The sequence below is a fragment of the Taudactylus pleione genome, unplaced genomic scaffold, assembly GCF_031769625.1.
Source record: "Taudactylus pleione unplaced genomic scaffold, aTauple2 ptg000016l, whole genome shotgun sequence".
Lineage (NCBI taxonomy): Eukaryota > Metazoa > Chordata > Amphibia > Anura > Myobatrachidae > Taudactylus > Taudactylus pleione.
In genome coordinates, this window is record NW_028284418.1 from 18,060,606 (window position 1) to 18,085,066 (window position 24,461).

Below are 24,461 nucleotides of genomic sequence, written 5' to 3' on the forward strand. Positions count from 1 at the left end.
GGGCCACTACTCTCTGCTCATTCTCCTTGACCTCTCTGCTGCATTTGACACTGTAGACCACCCTCTCCTCCTGCAAATCCTTTACTCTCTCATTTTACATGACACTGCCCTCTCCTGGCTTTCCTCCTACCTCTCTGATCGTTCCTTCCCTGTGTCCTCTCATGACTCCTCTTCCCCTCCACTTCCACTAAAGGTAGGAGTTCCCCAAGGTTCTGTTCTTGGACCTCTCCTTTTCTCCCTATATACATCCTCTTTAGGTGAACTCATTAATTCCTTTGAACTCCAATATCATCTCTATGCAGATGATACTCAAATTTACCTTTCCACCCCTGAGCTCTCCCCCTCGCTACTTACCCGTATCTCCAACTGTCTCTCTGCTGTCTCTTCGTGGATGTCCCAGCGCTTTCTTAAACTTAACATGTCTAAGACTGAGCTGATCATCTTCCCACCCTCTTCCACTACATCACTTTCCACAATTTCATTATCTATTGATGGCACAACTATCTCCTCTAGCCCCAAAGTGCGCTGTCTTGGAGTTATCCTAGACTCCTCCCTCTCCTTTAAACAGCACATTCAGCACCTCTCACAGTCCTACCATTTTCACCTAAAAAATGTCTCCAGGATTAGACCCTTCCTCACCCAGGATGCCACTAAAACCCTCATCCACTCACTGGTCATATCCAGATTGGACTACTGTAACCTTCTCCTAGCTGGCCTCCCAGTCTCTCACCTCTCTCCACTACAATCTGTTCTCAATGCTGCTGCTTGGCTCATCTTCCTCTCCAGACATTCTACATCTGCTTCCCCTCTCCTTCAAGCCCTACACTGGCTCCCCTTCCCCTTCAGATGCCAATTCAAGGTTCTTACATTTGCCTACAATGCCCTCACCAAATCCTCTCCCGCATACATTTCTGACCTTCTCTCCCTTCACACTCCCACCCGCCCACTTCGCTCAACTAATGAATGCCGCCTCTCTTGCCAACTGATTACTTCCTCCCACTCCGGCATCCGAGATTTTACCCGTGCTGCTCCCTACCTTTGGAATGCACTCCCTCTCCCTATCAGACTCTACACCTCTCTACAAATCTTCAAACGGGTTCTCAAGACCCACTACTTCATCAAGGCCTTTCAGCACTCATCCTAACCCACCTCATGCTCTTTCCTTCCTATTTTCCCCTTCTGTGTCATGCCTGTCTGTCTGCCCCTCCCCTTAGAATGTAAGCTCTCATGAGCAGGGACCTCTTCCCTCATGTGCTTCTCTTTACATTTTCTTCTACTCTCTATTCCCCATTAGGGCACCTAACACGGGTCCGCCAACTCCCGGCAGCTTATTGTGAGTGCTTTAATCACTATTTCAGCAATGTATATAAGTCGTGTCCTTGTCCTGCACTGTAATGTACTGTAAGTTACTTGTTTCTTGTTCACCTATTAGTTCTATGTACTATGTAAGGCGCTGCGGAACACTTGTGGTGCCTTATAAATAAAGGATAATAATAATAATTAAATAAAATTAGAGGGTTTTTTTGCGAGCGAATTCATTTTGTGAAAGTAAAAAAAAAAATATTTTTAGATCAATTTATTTATGTATAAAATTCTGAATACTATATTTTCCACTCTGATATGAAATGAAAGCCTTAGAGTGGTATTCAATTAGCTGTGTTAAAACAAAAACTTATCGCCGGAGGTTTTCACCCTATTCACCAGTTTTGTTGGGACCTTTTCATGTATTTTTGCAATGCGCGCTCCCATTTTTTACCCTCTCCAATTGCAAAATATGCAAAAATGCATATGTGCAATAATTGTGCATGGCGAAACTAGAGAAAAGTACAGCACATTTTGGTGAAATCAGTCTGTACCTCATAAAATGCCTAACTGACATAGGAAATAAATATAGAATTGTATTAATAGCCCTAATAAAAGTATTTTGGGTTCTTAAATTGTGTCAAATGACTATCCAGAGGGTTCTAAACCAAGTCCCCACATTTAAGCCAAAAATAGGGATTTTGCTATTTTTTTCACTTGCTCTGAGATGGAGAAAACTTTTCACTGGTTTCTATCTATGGAGTTTTCGCACATGCAAAAACTTTGGGCATTGGATAGCACGAAACACACTTATGAACAAAAGGTATTCACCCACACTCTTCACAAAACTTGAATTTTCACACCTAATTGAATACAGCTCTTAATCATTAAAAAAAATTAATATTTAACATTTGCATGTCTATGGCAGTGGTTCCCATAAGTCCACAAGACACCTTAACAGTCCAGGGTTTCAGGATATTCATATTTAACCATAGGTGATGGAATTAATACCTCAGTCAGTTTGATTATACCATCTATGCACAAGCATGGATATCCCAAAAAACTGGACTGTTGAGGTACCTTATGGGCCAAGTATGGGAACCCCTAGTGTATTGTAAAACCAAAAATACAAATATTTTCAAGGAGAAACAGATGCAGCCCAAAATGTAAAAAATGGTAAGGTTAGTTTCAGCATGGCAGCCAAAGGGTTTAACTACTTTACCTAGGCCAGGAAATAAAAATAACATTTCAGCACAGGTAGGGCTTGGTCAAGAAATTATTCATCCATGTCATTGTGATTGTGTGACCCATGTCATATATATGTAGACAGACCCTGACTGACCATAGAAGAGGTAAGTCTGTGCTTTCCTCTGCAAGGCCAGCATTGCAAGGGAATTGACTCAATATTAAATAGTGGAGACAGAGATTGACTATCGCTGCAATATATATCAATATAAAAAACCTTCTATCGCTGTTTTTTGATAAATAGACCCATAACTACTATTCTCCTCTTTCTCAACCTGCTGATTTCCTAAGGTACAAGCTGAAGCATAATCTGTCACCTACAGTATACAGAACAGATATTAGAGAGTTAGCCAGTTATATAGGGAACATACTGCTACAGTTGTTTGATGCTTCATAGTTCTTTGAATTAGAAATAAGAATGAAAAAAAAGAGATAACGAGGTAAGAATCAAATTACAGAAAATAAATCAAATTGCATCTGTCCAGTTTCCTATCCAAGTTGTTTCTCTCCAGATACCTTTTTGATAATCTTTAACTTCTCCAGACTATAACCTTTACAACTGAATATTTGTCCATGAGTTACACTTGTTGATTACAGTACATGTATCATTTTTGCTACAATTATGCATCAGTATAAGAAATTGGCATTTTGGAACTCTATTAAGCCAATTAACAAGATGTTCACTTGCAGTCAAGATGTTGTTATTTGCATTTATGAATTTATTGTAGTACCTTGTTTCTAGTTGTCTATTTTCTATGTATATTTACAAAACCCCCAAATGTAGCTTCTTTTTAATGGTATCAAAACTCAATGTGATGTTAAATTTGTTGTTATTAAGAAGTTTACAAAAACTGTTTAGTTCTTCATTGGTTCCATCGCATAAGAAAAGTATGTTGTGAATATAATGATACCACATTACCAAGTCCTCACTCCAAGCTATGTTATTTTATATGGAGTTGTCTCCTCAATATGCCATGAATACATTGGTGTAGCTTGGGGTGGGTTTGGAGGCCATCATTGTTCTCACTCTCTGGATAAAATAATGTCCATCAAAGAAAAAAAGAATTGTTCTTTAAAATGAAATCAATACTTTATAATGAATGAATTTTTTGAATCTATGTTTTCCATTTAAGCTAAAAACCATTTCACCTCCTCTATATCTTTCTTATGTGGAATATTAGTGTGTAAGACAGATAGGTCATCTGTATTAAGGTCATCCCTTCTTTACATTTGATATTACTCATTTAGACAGGGTATCCTTAGTGTCCTTTAGGTATGATTTGTTCTTGACTACTATAGTTTGCAACTGTGCTTCTAAATATTCTGATAAATTAGGGTTAAGGCTACATGCCACAATCAGTCTTCCTGGTAGTATAGATGCGTCCTTGTAGATCTTTGATAAAAAATAGTTGGGTAAAATCCATGGGTCCATGATATTCAGAAAATCATATTCCTTCGTTATGGTCCCCTTTTCTAGATGTTTATTTATTGATTTTGTAAAATTACTCTTGATATGTAGTGGTATAATTTAACTGTAAGTATATTTCATTGATATAGTCTTCCCTATCTATGGTAGCAATGTCACCCCCTTTGTCACAAGGTTTAATAATTATTGTTTTGTCCTTGCATAAAGATTTCAAAGCTGTCCTTTATTTCTGTGTTAGATTGAATGTGCTTATTTTAGTCTTATCTAATTTCTCAACATTTTCAATTACTGATTTTTGATAGCTATCAATAAGACTGACGTTATAATGTTTGTGGTAAATTTAAATTTTTAATGAAATGTATTATCCCCCTCATTCTTTTGTAAGGCACCTGCTGATTCCTTTATCTTAAAAACAACTTTGACATTCAACTTCCTTAAAAATGTTCAATGTCAGTTTTACGTAATAAACTCATAGACTCCTGTCATGGGAGCAAACTTTAAGCTCAATTTGTTTCTTTAATTGATTTATTCTCTCCCCCCTTTGATGAATGACCCCTTGATATACTGTACATAATTTTCTCTACATATTTTTCTCTGCATATATTTTTATACTTTTATACATTATAACTGCTTTTTTTTATTAAATTAAATAATAATAACCCTAAGTGGCTGCCTAGCTGAGCTTCAGGAGTGGATGAGTGCCAGTTGGCTGCAACTGAACCCTGATAAAACAGAGGTTCTTATGATAGGTCACAGGACAGGGCTACAGCATAGCCAACCAACAGGACTTACGCTTGGGGGTTCAGAATTACAAAACACTAAACATGTGCGGAATCTTGTTGTCCTGGATAGTGGCTTGACACTTAAACATCAGGTATCAGCCACAATCAAATCCTCATTCTTTCATCTGAGGAACATAGCCAGAATCAAGCACTTAATTCCCTCATAAGATCTGCTTAAAGTCATACATGCATTTATATAATCACGCCTAGACTACTGCAACACCCTCTACCTTGGTCTCCCAGCAAAAGAATTACACCACTTGCAGATGGTACAAAATGCAGCTGCCAGGCTATTAACCAACCAGCCCCATTCCAGCCACATACCCATTCTCTACTCCCTTCACTGGCTGCCTGTCAGATGGCAAATTGCTTTCAAGATTGGATTAATAACTAACAAAGCCCTTCATGACCATGGCCCAGGGTACCTGAAGAAGCTTCTGATTCCCTACTGTCCCACTCGATTACTGCGATCCGTTGACGAAGGACTATTAACAGTACCTAGAATCTCACGGAATTCGTCTGGGGGTCGAGCTTTCAGTTTTGTGACTCCAACCTCATGGAACTCACTTCCCCGCACAGTTCGAGAGGCCTCCACTCTAGAGTCCTTCAAAAATAGACTCAAGACTCACCTATTCACCCAAGCATTTCACTAATGTCCCTTGTTTAAGCTTGTTTTGTATTTTGTACTGTAAATGTAAAGCACTTTGAGTCCTTTAGGAGAAAAGCACTATATAAATAAAATTATTATTAAAATTATTATTAATTGACTATCATTGTCTATAGTGCCTTTGAGAGCAAATAAGATGTGTTCCTTTTGAGTGCCAATGACTGGATGTGAAGTATTTTGGTTTTCGATCTTTAAAAGAAAAATGAACTCAAAAAGGATGTTTTAATCATATGAATATTGGTTTGTACTTGTTGGACATGTTGAAAAACAGTTGTTGAAGTTCTTTATGTATTTATAATTATGTGAAAAATTGGGAGGTACATGCAGCCCATGGTAAAAGCAAGTGGACGTCGATTCCGATTAATTCCGGTTTCCACTTGCATTTCATTTACCGAAAGTGGCTGTGATTCACTTCCAGTAGGAACGTTTTCTCTAAAACATGATTAAGGTGTTATGTTCTACAATTTGCTCTTGATCAGACCAATTGTCAATTCAAAAAGCTTTCGAGCCATGTCCTTCGGTCCCATACAATGTTTATGGAAATATTTACATTCAGATATACTATCAGGAATTTAAAGCCGTGGACTTCCAATATGGAAGTCCTATTCTTTTTTAAAATAATACACTATTATTAGTTGTTTTTAAATTCACCAAGAAGTTAATATTGTTTTATAACTTCACTCGTTACCTGTGATCCAGAAGTAATGGGTCATTATACTGTTTAAGAGATTCTTGGGCTCCTGATCACACTGCCTTTTGTGTGCCATTGTGACAGCTCATATCAGCTGCTGGTTCCAGCCAGAGCTGAAATGGTTAACATACAAAGACAGCCACAGTGAGGTTCCCCAGGCTGATTGCTCCCAGCAGGAAAGCTTCTGTGAACATGCAGCAGTCAGCTGCTCATAGTGGTTATTACAAGACGCTGGTCTTGTTTACTCACATGGGATTGGCTGTGACTTCTAATATAGGGCAGCTGCCCATTCCTGCCTTGTCAAAGATAGTTTTTGTGTAAGTTGTGCCATTTGGTTCCTGTTTTGGCTCTGCCTTGCATTATCTATACCTCTTGTAAGTATATCTGGAACATTCATTGTGCTGCAAATCCACTATGCTAGCCATTCATGTTGTGTACTGTTGCTATTCCATCCTGCAATATATGAACATATCTCTAACTGTTATTATACTCTACAAAACATACACTGGTTAATATATTGCTATTCCATTATACATTATATGTTATGCTGCAATTCCATACTGCCAGCTGCATGTGTATCTGAGTTTATTGTTATACCATATTGCAATATATACAGTATGTTGATAGTGATTGCCACTATTTTATGTAGTTGTGTTTATATGCAATCTTATTCTGTTATTGTCTCCAGTGCACACTGCTCTGTGGCAATTACCCTGAAATATTATTACTTAGTATTGCTGATATTCACGCTACCTGTTTATCAGTGTGCATTCTATCGTGGTTGTGTTCATGGCTGCAGGCTGCTCCATGGTTAATATTACCTTTGTACGACTACTCCAGTTTTACTTTGCAAACTCCCACTGTTTGTATAAGCCCCTAATGTCCGGAATTTAAGACCTGGCGGCATCCTAAGTACCGGTTAGTGCATGCTCTATGGGAACAAAGGGCAGTATTTATAGGCAGAAGCCCTTCCTAAAATGACTCTAGGGGACTTATACATATTCAGGGGAGATTCATTACACTGCCTTAACAAAGAGCACAGATACAAAATATGTTGGCAGCCTGTGATATGAGAGACCTACTGTTCAAGATTGGATTGTGCCTGATCCACATCTTTGATGTTCCTGAAGCTAGGGCAAAGGTTCCAGAGCCTCCATCTACATTTCATCTACATGCCTCTGTGACACAAACATTTGGTAAAGCCTCTAGTTTTCATCTGTGTAGCAGATATTTTTTTATTACAAATTGTCATTTATTGTATTAATAAATTGAAAAGTTTGTGAATGTGCTACACCATCTTCAAAATGTCTGATTGTCCTACATATGGATTGAGAATCATTCTAAAGAATATTGAACAATAACCTATTGATCAAAGCCTGAAGTTTACAAATTTCCTGTAAGCATATAATTTTAGGGGTTAGGATACCCCTGACAAAAGTATCTCATACTTTGTACAATTTGACATTATTGTGACATGATACATTATGATTCACATTTTGTTTTAATTTATATATACTTGGAAACACTTGAAGAAACTATGACCTAAGCCTAAGTAAAGTGATCTATTTTATCATAACATTATAATTTCCTTTCCTCTATCCCTGCTTCAAATATATTAGTTGTAAGCACAACCATCTGATCCAAATTGTGTATTGTTGTTGTCTGTTAATCCTGTTTTCCTAGTTTTTTCTTCTCCACAGAGCTCCAGTGTGTGGGGTGAGGAGTGATGTAAATTGCATTATCACCCTGCCCTCATGGCATTGTGGGGGGCAGTGTCATAATGAACTGATTTGCTGAGAACTGTATCATCAAGACCCCCACTAAGTCAGTTTCATTTTGACAGGATGTAGCTGCAGATCCAGGAAGGGTGAACACCCTGATTGCCCCCCACAGTCAGGAGTGGGTTGTCTTAGACCACACACTACGCAGTAGCCAAAAGGAAGATGTCCTGCCCAGCTACTCTGATTGTGGTTTAAATACATTAGAGAAGTCATGCAACATACCCTGTCTACTTCTCAGCCACAGATTTGCAGCATGTGTCCATAGAGGAATATATAGTACAGGAGAGGGTTGGAGTATACTAATCCTCCACCCTACTATTACCTTAAGATCTTCCACTGGGATGGCAACAGGGCTGGACTGGCCACCTGACACTTCTGGCAAGTGCAGCTGCCACTGCACAGGGCAGAAGTCACCTTCCGGACTTTGGAGGTGTCCCCAAACTCCAACCCCCCTGCTGGAGTTTATGGTATGAGCTCAGGGGGAGGGAAGGGGTGGTGGCAGTGATGGGTCGGTACACTCTGCTCAGTCGGGAATAAACAGGGGCGCGCCTTGAGGCCAGGCCCCCAAGATTCACGGCACTCCCCCTTGAAACTTAACCATGTCCCCTTTGCGAGTGCACACGCCTAAGGTGCCACCGCACAGGGGGCACTGCCAAGGCTGATCTACAGCCCCAGTCCATCCCTGAATGGTAATCTGCTGTCCCCGAACTCCATGGCAACTTCCCTAAAATTGGGAGTGTCCCTGACACTCCAGGACGGTAGGCAAGTACACTGTTAATATATCAGTTGGATCAATACAATGCCAATGCAATACAATACCAATTACTTATGCTTGCTTCTGAGGCCAAAAGTTGCCATCCTGCTGTTATTAACAGTATAAGTATATAAGAAGATATCTGCCTTTTGAGACTAATGCTTAATAAATCCCATTTTGCCTGTCTGAGGTACAGTCAGGTGAATAAATATTGGGACAATGACAGAATTTTCATATTTTGCCCTCCATTCACCACCACAATGGCTTTGAAATGAAACAAACAAGATGTGCTTTAACTGCAGACTTTCAGATTTAATTTGAGGGTAATTACATCCCAATCAGGTGAATGGTGTAGGAATTACAATGGTTTCTATATGTGCCTCCCACTTTTTAAGGGGCCAAAAGTAATGGGACAAACTAAACAATCCTAAATCTAACTTTCACTTTTTAATACTTTGTTGCAAATCCTTTGCAGGCAATTACAGCCTGAAGTCTTGAATGCATAGACATCACCAGACGCTGGGTTTCACCCCTGGTGATGCTCTGCCAGGCCTCTACTGCAAATGTCTTCAGTTCCTGCTTGTTTTTGGGACATTTTCCCTTCAATTTTGTCTTCATCAAGTGAAATGCATGCTCAATCGGATTCAGGTCAGGGGATTGACTTGGCCATTGCATAACATTCCACTTTTTAGCCTTAAAAAACTGTTTGGTTGCTTTTGCAGTATGCTTAGGGTCATTGTCCATTTGCACTGTGAAGCGCCGTCAAATGAGTTCTGAAGCATTTGACTGAATATGAGCATATAATATTGTCCGAAACAATTCAGAATTCATTCTGCTGCTTTTGTCAGCAGTCACATCATCAATAAATACAAGGGAACCAGTTCCATTGGCTGCCATTCATGCCCACACCATGACACTACCACCACCATGCTTCACTGATGAGGTGGTATGTTTTGGATCATGAGCAGTTCCTTTCCTTCTCCATACTCTTCTCTTCCCATCACTCTGGTACAAGTTGATCTTTGTCTCATCTGTCCATAGGATGTTGTTCCAGAACTGTAATGGCTTCTTTAGATGTTGTTTGGCAAACTCTAATCTGGTCTTCCTGTTTTTGTGGCTCAACAATGGTTTACATCTTGTGGTGAACCCTCTATATTCACTCTTGTGAAGTCTTCTCTTGATTGTTGACTTTGACACATATACACCAACCTCCTGGAAAGTGTTCTTGATTTGGCCAACTTTTGTGAAGGGGTTTTTCTTCACCAGGGAAAGAATTCTTCTGTCATCCACCACACTTGTTTTCCGTGGTCTTCCAGGTCTTTTGGTGTTGCTGAGCTCTCCGATGCTTTCTTTCTTTTTAAGAATGTTCCAAACAGTTGATTTGGCCACACCTAATGTTTTTGCCATCTCTCTGATGGGTTTGTTTTGATTTTTCAGCCTAATGATGGCTTGCTTCACTGATAGTTTCAGCTCTTTGGATCTCATATTAAGAGTCGACAGCAACTGATTCCAAATGCAAATGTCACACCTAGAATCAACTCCAGACCTTTTACCTGCTTAATTGATAATGAAATAATGAGGGAATAGCCCACACCTGTCCATGAAATAGCTTTTGAGTTGATAGTCCCATTACTTTTGGCCCCTTGAAAAGTGGGAGGCACATTTAGAAACCATTGTAATTCCTACACCGTTCACCTGATTTGGATGTAATTAGCCTCAAATTAAATCTGAAAGTCTGCAGTTAAAGCATATCTTGTTTGTTTCATTTCAAAGACATTGTGGTGGTGAATAGAGGCCAAAATATGAAAATTCTGTCAATGTTCCAATATTTATGAACCTGACTGTAATATAAGTAAAATAAAAATTATGCATTTTAATACTGAACCAAGATAATACCAATATCAAATTATAACCTTAAACATATTCTGAGTGTTTTATAGTGAATATAATTCTAGTAAAAATTAATAATCATAAACATGTTCATCTTTCATGTGCTACAGATAATATTGTTTTAAAAGTTGCATATTGTCACACTAACATGATTATAAAATTGAAACTAAATCTGGTGGGTAAAAAGAAAATCAACAAATATTGTTTATTTTTATCCTTTATCTGCAAATCCATCCCTTTCATCTGCAGCTCTCTGTTTTAGAAAACATTAATCTGCACAGATGGTGAGACATGGTAATCTCTGATTTTCTGTTACCATGTTACCAGATATGGAATGGAATTTTTAATGAAATGGCAGTTTTAAAGAGTTTATGTAAAACAATGGATCTGCAATTCAGAATTTTTTTTTTATAAAAATGCAACTGTCAGAATGGTTTTACTATGCATTATTTTAAAACTGCTCATAGTATGTATAATAACATTACTCATTTTTAGGAAAGCTTGCAATTTACTAAATGACTCCTAATAGTTATCATCATTAAACATGATCTTGTGATCCATGTACTTGCTATCCAGCAAACATAACTGCATACAGTAAGTATGTCTTGACAAACAATATATACACAATATACTCGTATACAGCCATGATGCTCAACAATTTAGTAAAGAGGGCCTGATTTTGAGTTGGGAGTAAAATGAAAAAGAGCAAGTAACTGTTCACCTCGGCAAACCATGTTGCAATGCAAGGGGTGCAAGTAGATTTATTTTTTTGCATGAACAGTAAATACTGTCTGCATTTGCACCCCTCCTTGAATCTAAATCTCTCTGCCCATTTTACATTTGCCACACTTGCAGTGCAACATAGTTTTGACAAAATGCAAAGTTACTTTTTTGCTTTACTCCCACCTCAGAATCAGGCTTAGGCCGCCATAAATTACCATGGCTATTTACCTCCCCCGGGGTTATCAAATTAGCCCTGATGCCGACACTTATCGGCGATTTTGTTTCGCCTGCCTCAGGCAGGTGAAACCAAATCCATGATAAGAAGCCTTTTTTCTCCCAATCACGGCAATGAAAATACATAGGTCTGCAACTTTAATTGGATACCAAAATAAAAACAGGTGAAAAAGACCCGAAAATTGGTGAAAAAACCCAGCTAGTTGGATACCGGCCTTAGGGGTATATTTACTAAAGTGCAGGTTTTTAGAAGTGGAGTTGTGGCCATAGCAACCAATCAGATTCTACTTATCATTTCTCTAGCACCTTCTAGAAGATAATAGCTAGAATCTGGTTGCTATAGGCAACCACTCCACTTCTAAAAACCCGCACATCAGTAAGTTTACTCCTTAGACATGTGGGAAAAGGAAACAATGCACTAACATAACCAACTGACCTGACATTTGTAACCTAATAGCATAAAACAGTAGTATTGTATCAGCAAGGACCACTCTTTATCGATCTAAACTTTACCATTTACAGTTATAGTAAACATACAAATCTGAAATACACACTCCTTAGTGAAATAGTTGTAGTCTCCACGGAAAGGCCAATAAAGTTAACTCATAAAAATGACAATAACAAAATAACAAAAGCAAGGGGGATAGAGAAATATTGTCTTATAAGGAACTGAATTTGTAAAACAGATACATGGGAGTGACTTTGACTTGTTGTCTATTGTGGATACAGCAATTTTGTTGATTGAACCAATATTCTTGACAAGAACTGTGCCTCAGTGATGTCAATAGCTCCTAGTAATTTAATAGGCTACATTCTCCTGTATTTCTAAAATCATTGCCCTCACTGTATGCAGCCAAGATGTCTACCTTAATGGGTGTATCCAAGAGAAGGTTAATGAAATGGTTGCTTTTAAATATATCTTTGTCAGTCACCAATATCATGAGGTCCTGGTAGCAACTAACGTTCGTCTGAGTTTAATACATTGACCAATACAATTTGATAATTACTTCCTCGCAAAAATAAAACTCTTACCTTTCGTCCGCCTGTGTTTATGCGTAGTGAAGTTAAGAATGGGTCGAATATCATATGGCTAGTTTCTATGTTGACAGGAGACTGCCTCTTGCCAACCGCACACAGATTCCAAGCAGAATTTACCAATCCCCAGAAGGAAGGCACTATAACATAATGAAAGGATTATGTATTATGAGCAGTTACAGATTTGCATGTTCTGATGCTTGACATGATATCTTATCTATACCATGCACCACTTGTACATTTCTACTACTACTGTACAGTAGTTATACAAGGTGTAACATAAATCACTGTGGCAGGCTAGAAGACGAAGCTTGGTATTTACCATTTTCTTTGGTTTGCTTCTGCTTGCTGTTATTACTGATTTCTAATTCTGCACAGTGTCATGTGAATACCATGGTCACATAGCACATGATCTAATGAGCAGAGAGGCTTTGGAAAGCCCATTTGATGTCTGTTTGCACTGTGCAGTATAAAATATGTCCTCTCCATCTACTCCCTCTTCCATCACATGACATACTTACAGCTGTGAGTATCTATGTGTGCATATGTGTGACTATCAGCCATACTGGACCCCCATTCAGGGAGATTTTGAAAAGGAGTTAATGATTTGTAGAAGGATAGGTAAGGAAAAGTGATATGTAGGCTAATTAAACTTGGTACATTGTCCCTGAAGTTGAGGGTGGAGGCTCTGCAGCAGGGACCTATTACCACTAGGAGGGTGGGGGTTGTTATTGCTGGGGATCTTTTGACACTGGGGGACTATTTTGATGAAGGGTGGGACATTAAATTACAAGGGGGACAGGTGGCATGCAAAACATCCCCAGGTATACTTTTTTTTTTCAAATAAAATATTTCAATTTATTTAAAAAAATACTTTTCTTAACCTTAATTAAATAAAAGAAAAACTAATTCTGTGCAGTTTTGACGAAAAAAAAAACTTGGGGAAACATATTTTACAGCTTTCCAGCTCCAGGAGGTATGTGGGTTTGAAAGGGTTAATGACACTGACACACTTTTTTGCCAGTCATATTTCCAGTACACCAAAAAACTAGTTATACAGCATATCACTACATCAGCACATCATACTTTTAAGTCACTGCCACCAATGCTCAAAGAAAGCATTGATTAATCATAAATTCTGTCAGAAAATACAGTTGAAGGGCTTGTATAAAGATATAATAAAACCACCCAAAATAATTATATGTTTACAAGACAGGGAAAAATGGATTAAGGGTCTGATTCACTATGGATCGCAATATTGCGTACACATGCAGTTCAACCACGATAGCATGCTAATCCATTGCGATTGCAATGCAAACTCAGCACAATATAATGAAGCCCACTTTACCTTACACACATCCGTAATGCTTAGCAGAATAGCAAAACCATCGTTACAATCGAATACCATTGCAGGCTCACGCACACTTGTACAAGCCCAGACCTTACTCAGAAATTGATATGAACCACGCATGCTATGAGACCTCACACTGCATATGGCATCGCAGTGGCTAATTTATGCACACCGTTGCAGGGCTTGCAAACTCACTGGCACGCCTGTGTTTCACCGACCATCCCCCCGTCACCACCATCAAATGGTGCTTCCTGTCAATCACTCTGCAAGGGGTCTGTGTAGCCTCTGCGATCGCATGCGCAGAACGCAACAATCGGCCGATTGCGTGTGTTTAGCAACTGCGATCCAAGCTGAGTCAGGCCCTAAAACAGTAAAAACACTGGAAAACATACCAATAAGACTTCCGGAAGTTTAGAGAATTAAATCTGCTAGCTCACGATGAGGAATGTTGACTTGCTACAGGATATCTAAACCAAAATGTGATTTTTAAAAACTCTTTTTCCAAGTTTATAAATCTTTTTTTTGCTTGCAAGTCCAGTATTACTATTATTATTATTATTATTATTATTATTATTATTATTATTATCCTTTATTTATATGGCCCCACAAGTGTTCTGCAGCGCCTTACATAGTACATAAAACTAATAAGTGAACAAGAAACAAGTAACTTACAGTACATTACAGTGCAGGACAAGGACACATTTTATATACATTGCTGCAATAGTGATTAAAACACTCACAATATGCAGCAGGGGATTGACAGTCAAGTGTTAGGTGCCCTTATGGGGAGTAAGGAGAAGAAGAAAATGTAAAGAGAAGCACACGAGGGAAAAGGTCCCTGCTCATGAGAGCTTACATTCTAAAGGGGAGGGGCAGACAGACAGACGTGACACAGAAGGGGAAGATAGGGAGGAAAGAGCATGAAGTGGGTAAGGATGAGCTGGAAGGCCTTGATGAAGTAGTGGATGAAGATGTGGTATAGTTTGAGGATAGATTTACACCTGGAACACTGAATGGTCTGACTTTTATAAACCCCATTTGAAGCACACAATCTCTTGATCTGGATTTTCTGGGAACTTAATGAACCTGATTAACAGAAACTTTATTAAACATATTAATAATCCTGATCACTGTTTTGTGCACATTACTCCAAACCACAAGGAGGACTGTTAGCGTTGTTAAAAGATGACCACACACAAAGGCTGCTAGCAGAAATCTTCCATCCGGATTGATGAAAAGTCAGCAAGTATGCATTGTGCTAGATTTGGTGTCATCACTGATAGTAAATTAATTCCATGTTATCACCAGTTAGCATTGCTTTGTGTGGCCAGTGTTGCTTTTATCATTTCTAGTCCCATTTACTACATACTGTAACAAAGCTCAGAGAAGTATTATGAAGTGCAGTATTTGAAAGATAATTTGATTAGAGGCCTTTCTATTAGTGCTAATTATATTTGCATAAATACATAAAACTTGCGGGGTACATATGTTTTGTCTTCTAATATCTAAGGTAGCTTCTTCATTTCTTTCAATATGCTGCTGCTCTTGATTTGTGCCTGGCCAAGTTTGTGACTTGTGTCCTGGATCTATGGCATGCATTGTGACACTATCTACACCTCCTGACATTTTTCTAAAGAACTCCAGAATCTGCTTCTTACTTATCCCATAAAACTCCTCATTATAAAGTGACACACTTGGAAATGTCAATGATCTCCCTAGGCAGGCTAGATCCTGTTCTCAGCCACACCTCTTAACATAGGTCATGCATTTTAGCTTGCGGGGTTGTAGTAGATGGTAAGATGCAATATTTAACATGTCACTAAGCATAGCAGCTCTGTTTACTAATACAATTACTTATAAACCAGAGGCTGTATAATTCAGCATACAGTGCTGTATATAACTTATACTGGTTTACATCAGTTTTGCAGTTTATGCATCAACGTATACAGTGTCCATTTATCACTTTCCAAAAGTAAGAGTAGATGTTTCTTGCACATTCTGGATACAATACCGCAAAATAAAATATGATGATTATCTCACCTCTATATCTCATCTAATCATGTGTTGCAAGGTATTTTTCACTTGTTCTGGCAGATGTTCATTTCGTTTCTCACTTTTTCCTCATTGACATTCACTCTCAGAGTGATCTGTCTTAGCAGAACAATTGGCGACACATTAATTTAAGAATTTTCAACTCTCTTGCTCATTGAAATAGATTAAATTCTGACTGTCTTCAGTGAGCTTTCATTGAAGATGAGACTACAGTATGACTAGAACTTTCAAACTCAAAACTAGTTAAATGCACTTGAAGTGAGAGCAGAGAAGAACTGGTTTTGTGCACCAAACCAATACCCAAAATTCCAAATTGATATTTAATTTAATTTTTCTTGTGTTGTGTATTGTACAAAAAAAACACTTCAAAGAAAAAAATAAGAACAAAATAAAACATATATGTGCAGCATGGTGGCACAGGGGATAGCAATGCTACCTCAAAGCATAGGGTCATGAGTTCAACTCCCAACCAGAACCTATCTGAAGTATGTTCTCCTGATATTTATGTTGGTTTCCTTTCAAACTCCAAAAACATACTGGTAGGTTACCTTGGATTGATTGGGAAAAAAAATAACCCTAGTGCTTGTGTGTCAGAGAATTCTGACTGTAAGCTCCAATGAGGGAGGAACTGAGGTGAATAGCAAATAATCTTTGTGCAGCACTGCATACAATGGTGTAGCCAGATAAATAAACAATAGTAATAATAATAATAGTAATAATAATAATAATAATAATAATAATATATCAAAACATGTATCAAGCACATTAATTAAATACTGTATGTTAATACTTAATTAAGTAAGTCCCCATGCTCTCATTCATTCATGTGCAGCAAGTTGCCATGTTAGGAAGGCAGAGAATATTTTTCTAACAAGAGTGTTTGACTGATTTGCTTGGTGATGTATAATGTGTGAAGTGGTAGATGCACATATGGGGTAGGGCCACGCTTAAATGAATGCTTTCCTTACATCTGACCTGTCATATCCCATTGGGGCACTATCTTAAAGATGTTCATCGGCTTCAGCTGTATTGTGACTTGTGTATTTAATGTCTTACTTTATAGGAGAATGACAGTTTAATGTCATGGTAAAAATGAACAATGGAGCTAATTCAGCATTGGACAATAGTGCAATGCTGAACGCAGATTACCAATTATCAGGAATCTGCACATGCGCAGGACCAATTCTGCACATGTGCGGAACGGTCCTGCATGATTGCACGCAACACCTGCTATGCCTATGCCTGTTTGACAGGCATTGGCATATAATGGGTGGTGTAGGGGAGGTGTGGAAATAGGGGCATGTCGGCCCCATTTTCCAGGAGTGGCAAGGCCAGGGGCTGTGTCCACGGATGCATTTTCCTGGCCTCACAAGCCAGCCAGCCTGCATAAGCTGAGGCTTACTTAGCTGGCTGGCATCGTCCACAATCGCAACTGATGGTCGCGATGATTATCCCAGCCTGTGACCTCGGTCTCAGTGCTGGGATCACAAATGCAGTAGGGGGTGTCAGACGCCTCCTACTACATTTGCATATTTGCAAGGACAGAATTGTAAAGCTGCTTGCATGCAGCTTTGCAATTCCGTCCAGTGCTGAATCACCCCAATGCAGGGCCATATTAACAATGGGGCGGGTGGAGCTACAGCTCCAGGCCCTCCCATGAAAATAGGCCATCCAGATTCCCTGCAGTGCAGTGTTGACAGGAAAAAAAATATTTTCCCTGTCATGTCTCACTCACTACCAGCAGCCCAGCACTTTATCTTGCCGTCCAATCAACACCCCTGCCCCCCCACCCCCGTGCAGACCACCGAGGCCAACTGAAGCTCTGCTGCCTACTCACACTAAGTTCTGCCCCAGCCATCCAAAACTGTCACCAATGTGGGAGACCCCGGTTGCAGTAAGCCCCACCCCGTTGCACTATGCTCCATCCCCAGTTTTCCAAAGCAGTGTGTGAGCCTCTTGTAACACTAAGCTCCACCCCCTGCTCACACTAAGCCCCACCCCCTGCCACCCAAAGCTGTGTCTCCAGTGTGGGAGTCTCCTGATCTCCTTAAGCTCTGTCCCTAGTCACTCTAAGCTCCTCCCCTGTCACCTGGAATTGTGCCAGCAGTATGGGAGCCAATGGTCATGTTAAGCTCCACCCCCACAGGCATCCAAAGCATTTACACAAGGACACACCAAGCCATAGGTGCAGGCAACCCTTTTTTTGCTGGCAAAAACCCTCCTTATATCTATCTGGGAGCAGCAGACATCTCAGTACCTGGCTACCCTGGAGCATTGGAACTCTGCAACCCAGAAGGGGTGAGTGGTACATTTGATTTTTCCCTATTTGGCTGTATTCCGTTTAGTTGTCTGAGATGTATGAAATCCTATTGGTTTACATACATCTCCAGTGTTTGTGGGTATGCACATGTGCAGAATGAGTCCTGCGTAATCGCTTGCAGTCCCCCCTCATGCTGCGGCTGATTGACATGCTGCTGCGTTTGGGGGACTGAGAGGGACGGCAACCTGGACTGTTCTATAAAATAAAATGGGGGCTTGTCGCCATCATGTTGTAGGTGTTCCAATGCCAGGATCTGCGTCTTTGGATGTAGATGTCCTGGCCATGGTAGAGGAGTTCCGGTGGCCAGTCTGGGTAAGCTACGGCTTACTCAGATGGCTAATGTATGCGACCATTGCAACCAATGATCATGATGGTGATCTGATGCTGCATCTTCAGATCAACGCTGCATGCAGGAGGTGTCTTTTCTTACAAATGCCTCCCGCTGTATTAGAATATTTGAGCATCACTGCTGCATCCAAAAACACAGAACTAATGCTCACTGCGTCTATCTCTGAATCTGGCCCTCTGTTCACTATGGAAAAGAGCTACAGAGAACTTTAAATACACATTTGGGACCTGTGAGAAGAATATAACTCGCCACCAGGATTCTACAGGAGCTTCTTAATACTATCTAACCTTATAGAGTGGTTGAGAGTGTGGACTTTGCCCTTTTTAACTATAGTTTTGCATCTTTTCTTTGACTTTTTTTTAAGAATGTTATGGTGTCTTTAGTTTGTAATTTGTATACCAGTATCAGGCAATCACAAAATACATTTCTAATTTTTTTTCCCTGTAAGATCTATAATTATGTACATCAGGTTTCAGACCCAATAATTAATATCTCTTATCACTACAATTCATGGCAAAAAGAAATTAACTTTCCCCAAATGTACCAATGCGTCCCATTCTGCAGCTGATCGGCGCTTTGCCGGTTTATGCGTTCCACTGACAATAAGTGTGGGTGCCATAGCAAGGAGCAAGCTGTGCGTTCCATTGACAGGATGTGATGTCCTGGTGAAACGCATGCCACTGATCTGTACCTGGACACTAGCCACACCTGCACATCACTAGTCACAACGCCGTGGCGCTTGTCACCTCCTGCAGCGGCACACAATAGGCCCTACATAAATTTCAGCCCATGTGGACATTATTCTGGCACTGCCCCAATGTATTTAGCTTCATGGTTTATACAGTAAATGTAAATTTTACTTTTGGAACTTAGGGGCAGATCTATTAAAGATTTTAAACCAGACAAGTAGAGGTGTTAGTGTTACCCATACAACCAATGAGATTCTGACAATCATTTTCTAGAACGCAATAGAGAAATGATAGCTAGAATCTGCCCAGCAGCCCAGCACTTTATCTTGCTGTCCAATCAACACCCCTGCCCCCCCACCCCCGTGCAGACCACCGAGGCCAACTGAAGCTCTGCTGCCTACTCACACTAAGTTCTGCCCCAGCCATCCAAAACTGTCACCAATGTGGGAGACCCCAGTTGCAGTAAGCCCCACCCCGTTGCACTATGCTCCATCCCCAGTTTTCCAAAGCAGTGTGTGAGCCTCTTGTAACACTAAGCTCCACCCCCTGCTCACACTAAGCCCCACCCCCTGCCACCCAAAGCTGTGTCTCCAGTGTGGGAGTCTCCTGATCTCCTTAAGCTCTGTCCCTAGTCACTCTAAGCTCCTCCCCTGTCACCTGGAATTGTGCCAGCAGTATGGGAGCCAATGGTCATGTTAAGCTCCACCCCCACAGGCATCCAAAGCATTTACACAAGGACACACCAAGCCATAGGTGCAGGCAACCCTTTTTTTGCTGGCAAAAACCCTCCTTATATCTATCTGGGAGCAGCAGACATCTCAGTACCTGGCTACCCTGGAGCATTGGAACTCTGCAACCCAGAAGGGGTGAGTGGTACATTTGATTTTTCCCTATTTGGCTGTATTCCGTTTATTTGTCTGAGATGTATGAAATCCTATTGGTTTACGTACATCTCCAGTGTTTGTGGGTATGCGCATGTGCAGAATGAGTCCTGCGTAATCGCTTGCAGTCCCCCCTCATGCTGCGGCTGATTGACATGCTGCTGCGTTTGGGGGACTGAGAGGGACGGCAACCTGGACTGTTCTATAAAATAAAATGGGGGCATGTCGCCATCATGTTGTAGGTGTTCCAATGCCAGGATCTGCGTCTTTGGATGCAGATGTCCTGGCCATGGTAGAGGAGTTCCGGTGGCCAGTCTGGGTAAGCTACGGCTTACTCAGATGGCTAATGTATGCGACCATTGCAACCAATGATCATGATGGTGATCTGATGCTGCATCTTCAGATCAACGCTGCATGCAGGAGGTGTCTTTTCTTACAAATGCCTCCCGCTGTATTAGAATATTTGAGCATCACTGCTGCATCCAAAAACACAGAACTAATGCTCACTGCGTCTATCTCTGAATCTGGCCCTCTGTTCACTATGGAAAAGAGCTACAGAGAACTTTAAATACACATTTGGGACCTGTGAGAAGAATATAACTCGCCACCAGGATTCTACAGGAGCTTCTTAATACTATCTAACCTTATAGAGTGGTTGAGAGTGTGGACTTTGCCCTTTTTAACTATAGTTTTGCATCTTTTCTTTGACTTTTTTTTAAGAATGTTATGGTGTCTTTAGTTTGTAATTTGTATACCAGTATCAGGCAATCACAAAATACATTTCTAATTTTTTTTCCCCTGTAAGATCTATAATTATGTACATCAGGTTTCAGACCCAATAATTAATATCTCTTATCACTACAATTCATGGCAAAAAGAAATTAACTTTCCCCAAATGTACCAATGCGTCCCATTCTGCAGCTGATCGGCGCTTTGCCGGTTTATGCGTTCCACTGACAATAAGTGTGGGTGCCATAGCAAGGAGCAAGCTGTGCGTTCCATTGACAGGATGTGATGTCCTGGTGAAACGCATGCCACTGATCTGTACCAGGACACTAGCCACACCTGCACATCACTAGTCACAACGCCGTGGTGCTTGTCACCTCCTGCAGCGGCACACAATAGGCCCTACATAAATTTCAGCCCATGTGGACATTATTCTGGCACTGCCCCAATGTATTTAGCTTCATGGTTTATACAGTAAATGTAAATTTTACTTTTGGAACTTAGGGGCAGATTTACTAAAGATTTTAAACCAGACAAGTAGAGGTGTTAGTGTTACCCATACAACCAATGAGATTCTGAGTATCATTTTCTAGAACGCAATAGAGAAATGATAGCTAGAATCTGATTTGATGCTATGGGAAACACTACTTTTCATTTTTAGAAACTTTAGTAAATGAACTTGTTAGACTTTTAAGATTAGACTGAAGCCATATAGGTTTAAATCTACGTAAGAGTCCTGTCTGTTTTGTGATTGGTTAGAAATATATAGCCATGTTACTAAGTATAATAGTTGCCAAGTTAAAGCATAATGCCAGTTATTGGTATTAGCCTATCAAGTTGTAGAGGTGTAGTTTTACAGGTTAAAATATACATTGGTTGGTTGAATTGGTTGCAGCCTCTTTTCAGTTTGGATGTCTACTGAAAAGCAGTATGTGTGACAGTCTGAGTATAGAACGTGTGACAATCTCAGAGATAGCGTTCATTATATTTGCCTGTTCTTGTTATTCCCTTCTTTTCTCTCTCTTCTTGCTATTTATCCCCTCTGCTTTATCTTTCTTTCCCATTTAGCTATTATTTTCTTTAATTTTCTTCTGTCTCTTTGTTCCCATGGGTCCCACCTCACCTGTTTTCCCATTTACTTTAAAGTTCTGCCTCACAGTGCAGCATCATAGTGCTTGCTCCCCTTGGCTGTACTAGACTGGGGGCTGCAGTGCACTCTTCTCTATGAATACCAGGTCCTGTCCTTGGGGCCAGGTTTCCTTGTGAGGTTGCGGGAGCAGTGACTAAGCATGAAAATGGCTTCAGTAATATCATTTTGGAGCTATGGCCATTTTAGGTGTTGAGTTCTCAGTGAGTGGAGGTTAACTTCCAATAGTGCAACCTGTGCTGACGACTTCCCTTCTCCAGTGTCTGTTCAGTTGATACCAGCTACTGCTATACTGCTACTGTTTTCTAGTGCTGCCGCTGAAGCACATTCTTGTAGTGGTTTACTAATGCCAATTTCTTTTGGAAATAATTATGGAGTTTCTCACACTCCATGCATTTTTTGTCTTTATGTTGTCATGTATGTTACCTTGGTTTCTGTCCAGCCAACCTGGTCTTCTGGATTTTCATCAGCCTTATCCTAACCAGGTCCTGTTTCCACTATTTCCTCCCCTTTTCAGCTCCATTTGACATTTTCTTCAATGGTTTCTCCAGGATACCAGTTTCTTTACTGGCTTTCTGATTTTCCCATTTCTTTTCCACTGCCTATTATACATCTTTCTGTTCTTTTTCATCTTTTTATCCCCATCCTTTGCCATGGCCACAATCAATTGTTTCCACCTCCCCTCATGCTGCCTCTGGTACTGACATTAATGTTTTGTGGCATTGTGTGCCTGTACCCCTTTTACCAGTGAATCCACCATCTGCGGATCCCTCTCATCCTCCACCCACTGTTGCCTCATCTGTTTTGGTTCTTAATGTTCCTGCTCTTTCAGATAGCAGTTTGCCTTCCTCTAGTGCAGGAGTGCATCACAGTTCTAAAGATCAGGATCAAGATCTCAGCATCAAGATGTTGAAGATCAAGTAATTCCAGGACCATTGCAGGTTGATGAGTCATTGGAAGATTTTGATGCGGATTTCTTGTCTAGTTCTAGTGACATTAACCATTCATGAGGTTCACCTGAATTCCTGTGTAAATTGGCTAAACTAATTGCACAGCAGTTGGCAAAAAAATTAGGGCAATAACTGTAGAGAGTAGAGGTCACTGGAGCAGCAGCTGCAGAATTGCACTCTGACATGGTGGATTATGCCAATACTGTGGTATTTAGGGACTTAAGGAAGAGTGCTAGGGAAAAGATTTGTAGAAGCAAATATGTACATTTGTTTGTCCTTACCGAGTACATCAAAAAAGGCTTAGAGCAAGCTAAATAGCCTGAGGCATTGGCAAGGAAGTTTTTATGTCTTATCATAATTGGATTGGGGGTATGCTAGTGTTCACAGCTTGTTATTTAGAATCTCACCCACAGGTGCATCATAATGTTATCAATTATATACATTTGGTACATGAGATGTTCAATAAATCCAAGGACATTATATGGAGGGATTATGATAAGCAGATAGGTATGAAGCAGAATGAAAATTATTTAATGTTGGTCTTTGGTGGTAAATATTGGAAGTGTGGCTAGATATCAAACAACACTGGAAGAAGTTTGATAGATAATTCACCACTGAAGAGGGATAGGGTTTTAAAGAGAAGTAGTTTCTCCTTGTCAGCTCACGGCAAATGTTTTTTCTTAAATGATTCTCAATGTCAAATGGGGGCTAGGTGTCGTATTCACTACTCCTGTAAGATCTGTGGCAGAAATCACCCAGCTAAGGAATATAGGAGCCCAGATAAGGTAATGCCTGTAAAACTTGATGAGTTGGAGAAATGGTTGGGCTGGTATCATACAGTATGTGGAAGGACGGTTGTTGTTGTAGTTAGAGGGCTTTGAGTTAGAATTTAGTTTATAAGGGACACTGCATGTTGTAGCATGAAGGAATTTGTGTTCTGGTAGCGGTTTGTCATTAATTGTCCAGCAAAAGGTTTAGGTGGAGGTACGTTTAGGTGCATGTGTGGCATGTTTGCACCACTTCCATTTCCTGATCTATGGGAGTAGTACATAAGAAATTACCCAGCAAATAAATACTCATTCAGGACTTGTCTTATTGAAAGGAGAAATCTGCAAATTTCTGATCCATGTTGCCAGGTCATCTATAAATCATTTGATAATGGACCTGATTCAGATTCGCATGCAAATGCCAATGTTTATGCAGATTAAGCCATTGTTAGCCATTGTGCATGGGTGAAAGCTGCACTTCATATGAGCTGCAATTTATATGCGATTACACTTGCACAGAGGATTTACTCGCTAAGTAACAGCTAGTCAGCTTTTTTGGGGAGATAACAGGGGGTGGCTATGCAAATGCAAGCATGTTAAAACCATTTTCACTCCATTTCATGGGCATACATAAATTAGCCATTGCGATCTCTTTGGCAGCATGAGAGCTCTCAACATGTCAGGAGAGCTGCAGTGTTC

The 24,461-nt window shown here is 40.1% G+C and overlaps 1 protein-coding gene across 2 annotated transcripts in view; it reads right to left on the bottom strand.

The window, feature by feature from the left end:
• Window positions 1–24,461, bottom strand: part of CA10 (carbonic anhydrase 10 (inactive)) — a 388,895-nt gene that overhangs the window by 116,815 nt on the left and 247,619 nt on the right. For both annotated transcript variants that reach the window (XM_088473334.1, XM_088473335.1), the window contains one exon: window positions 12,528–12,670. In XM_088473334.1, coding sequence (XP_088329460.1) covers window positions 12,528–12,670 — 143 coding nt within the window. The remainder of the gene's footprint in view (window positions 1–12,527; window positions 12,671–24,461) is intronic.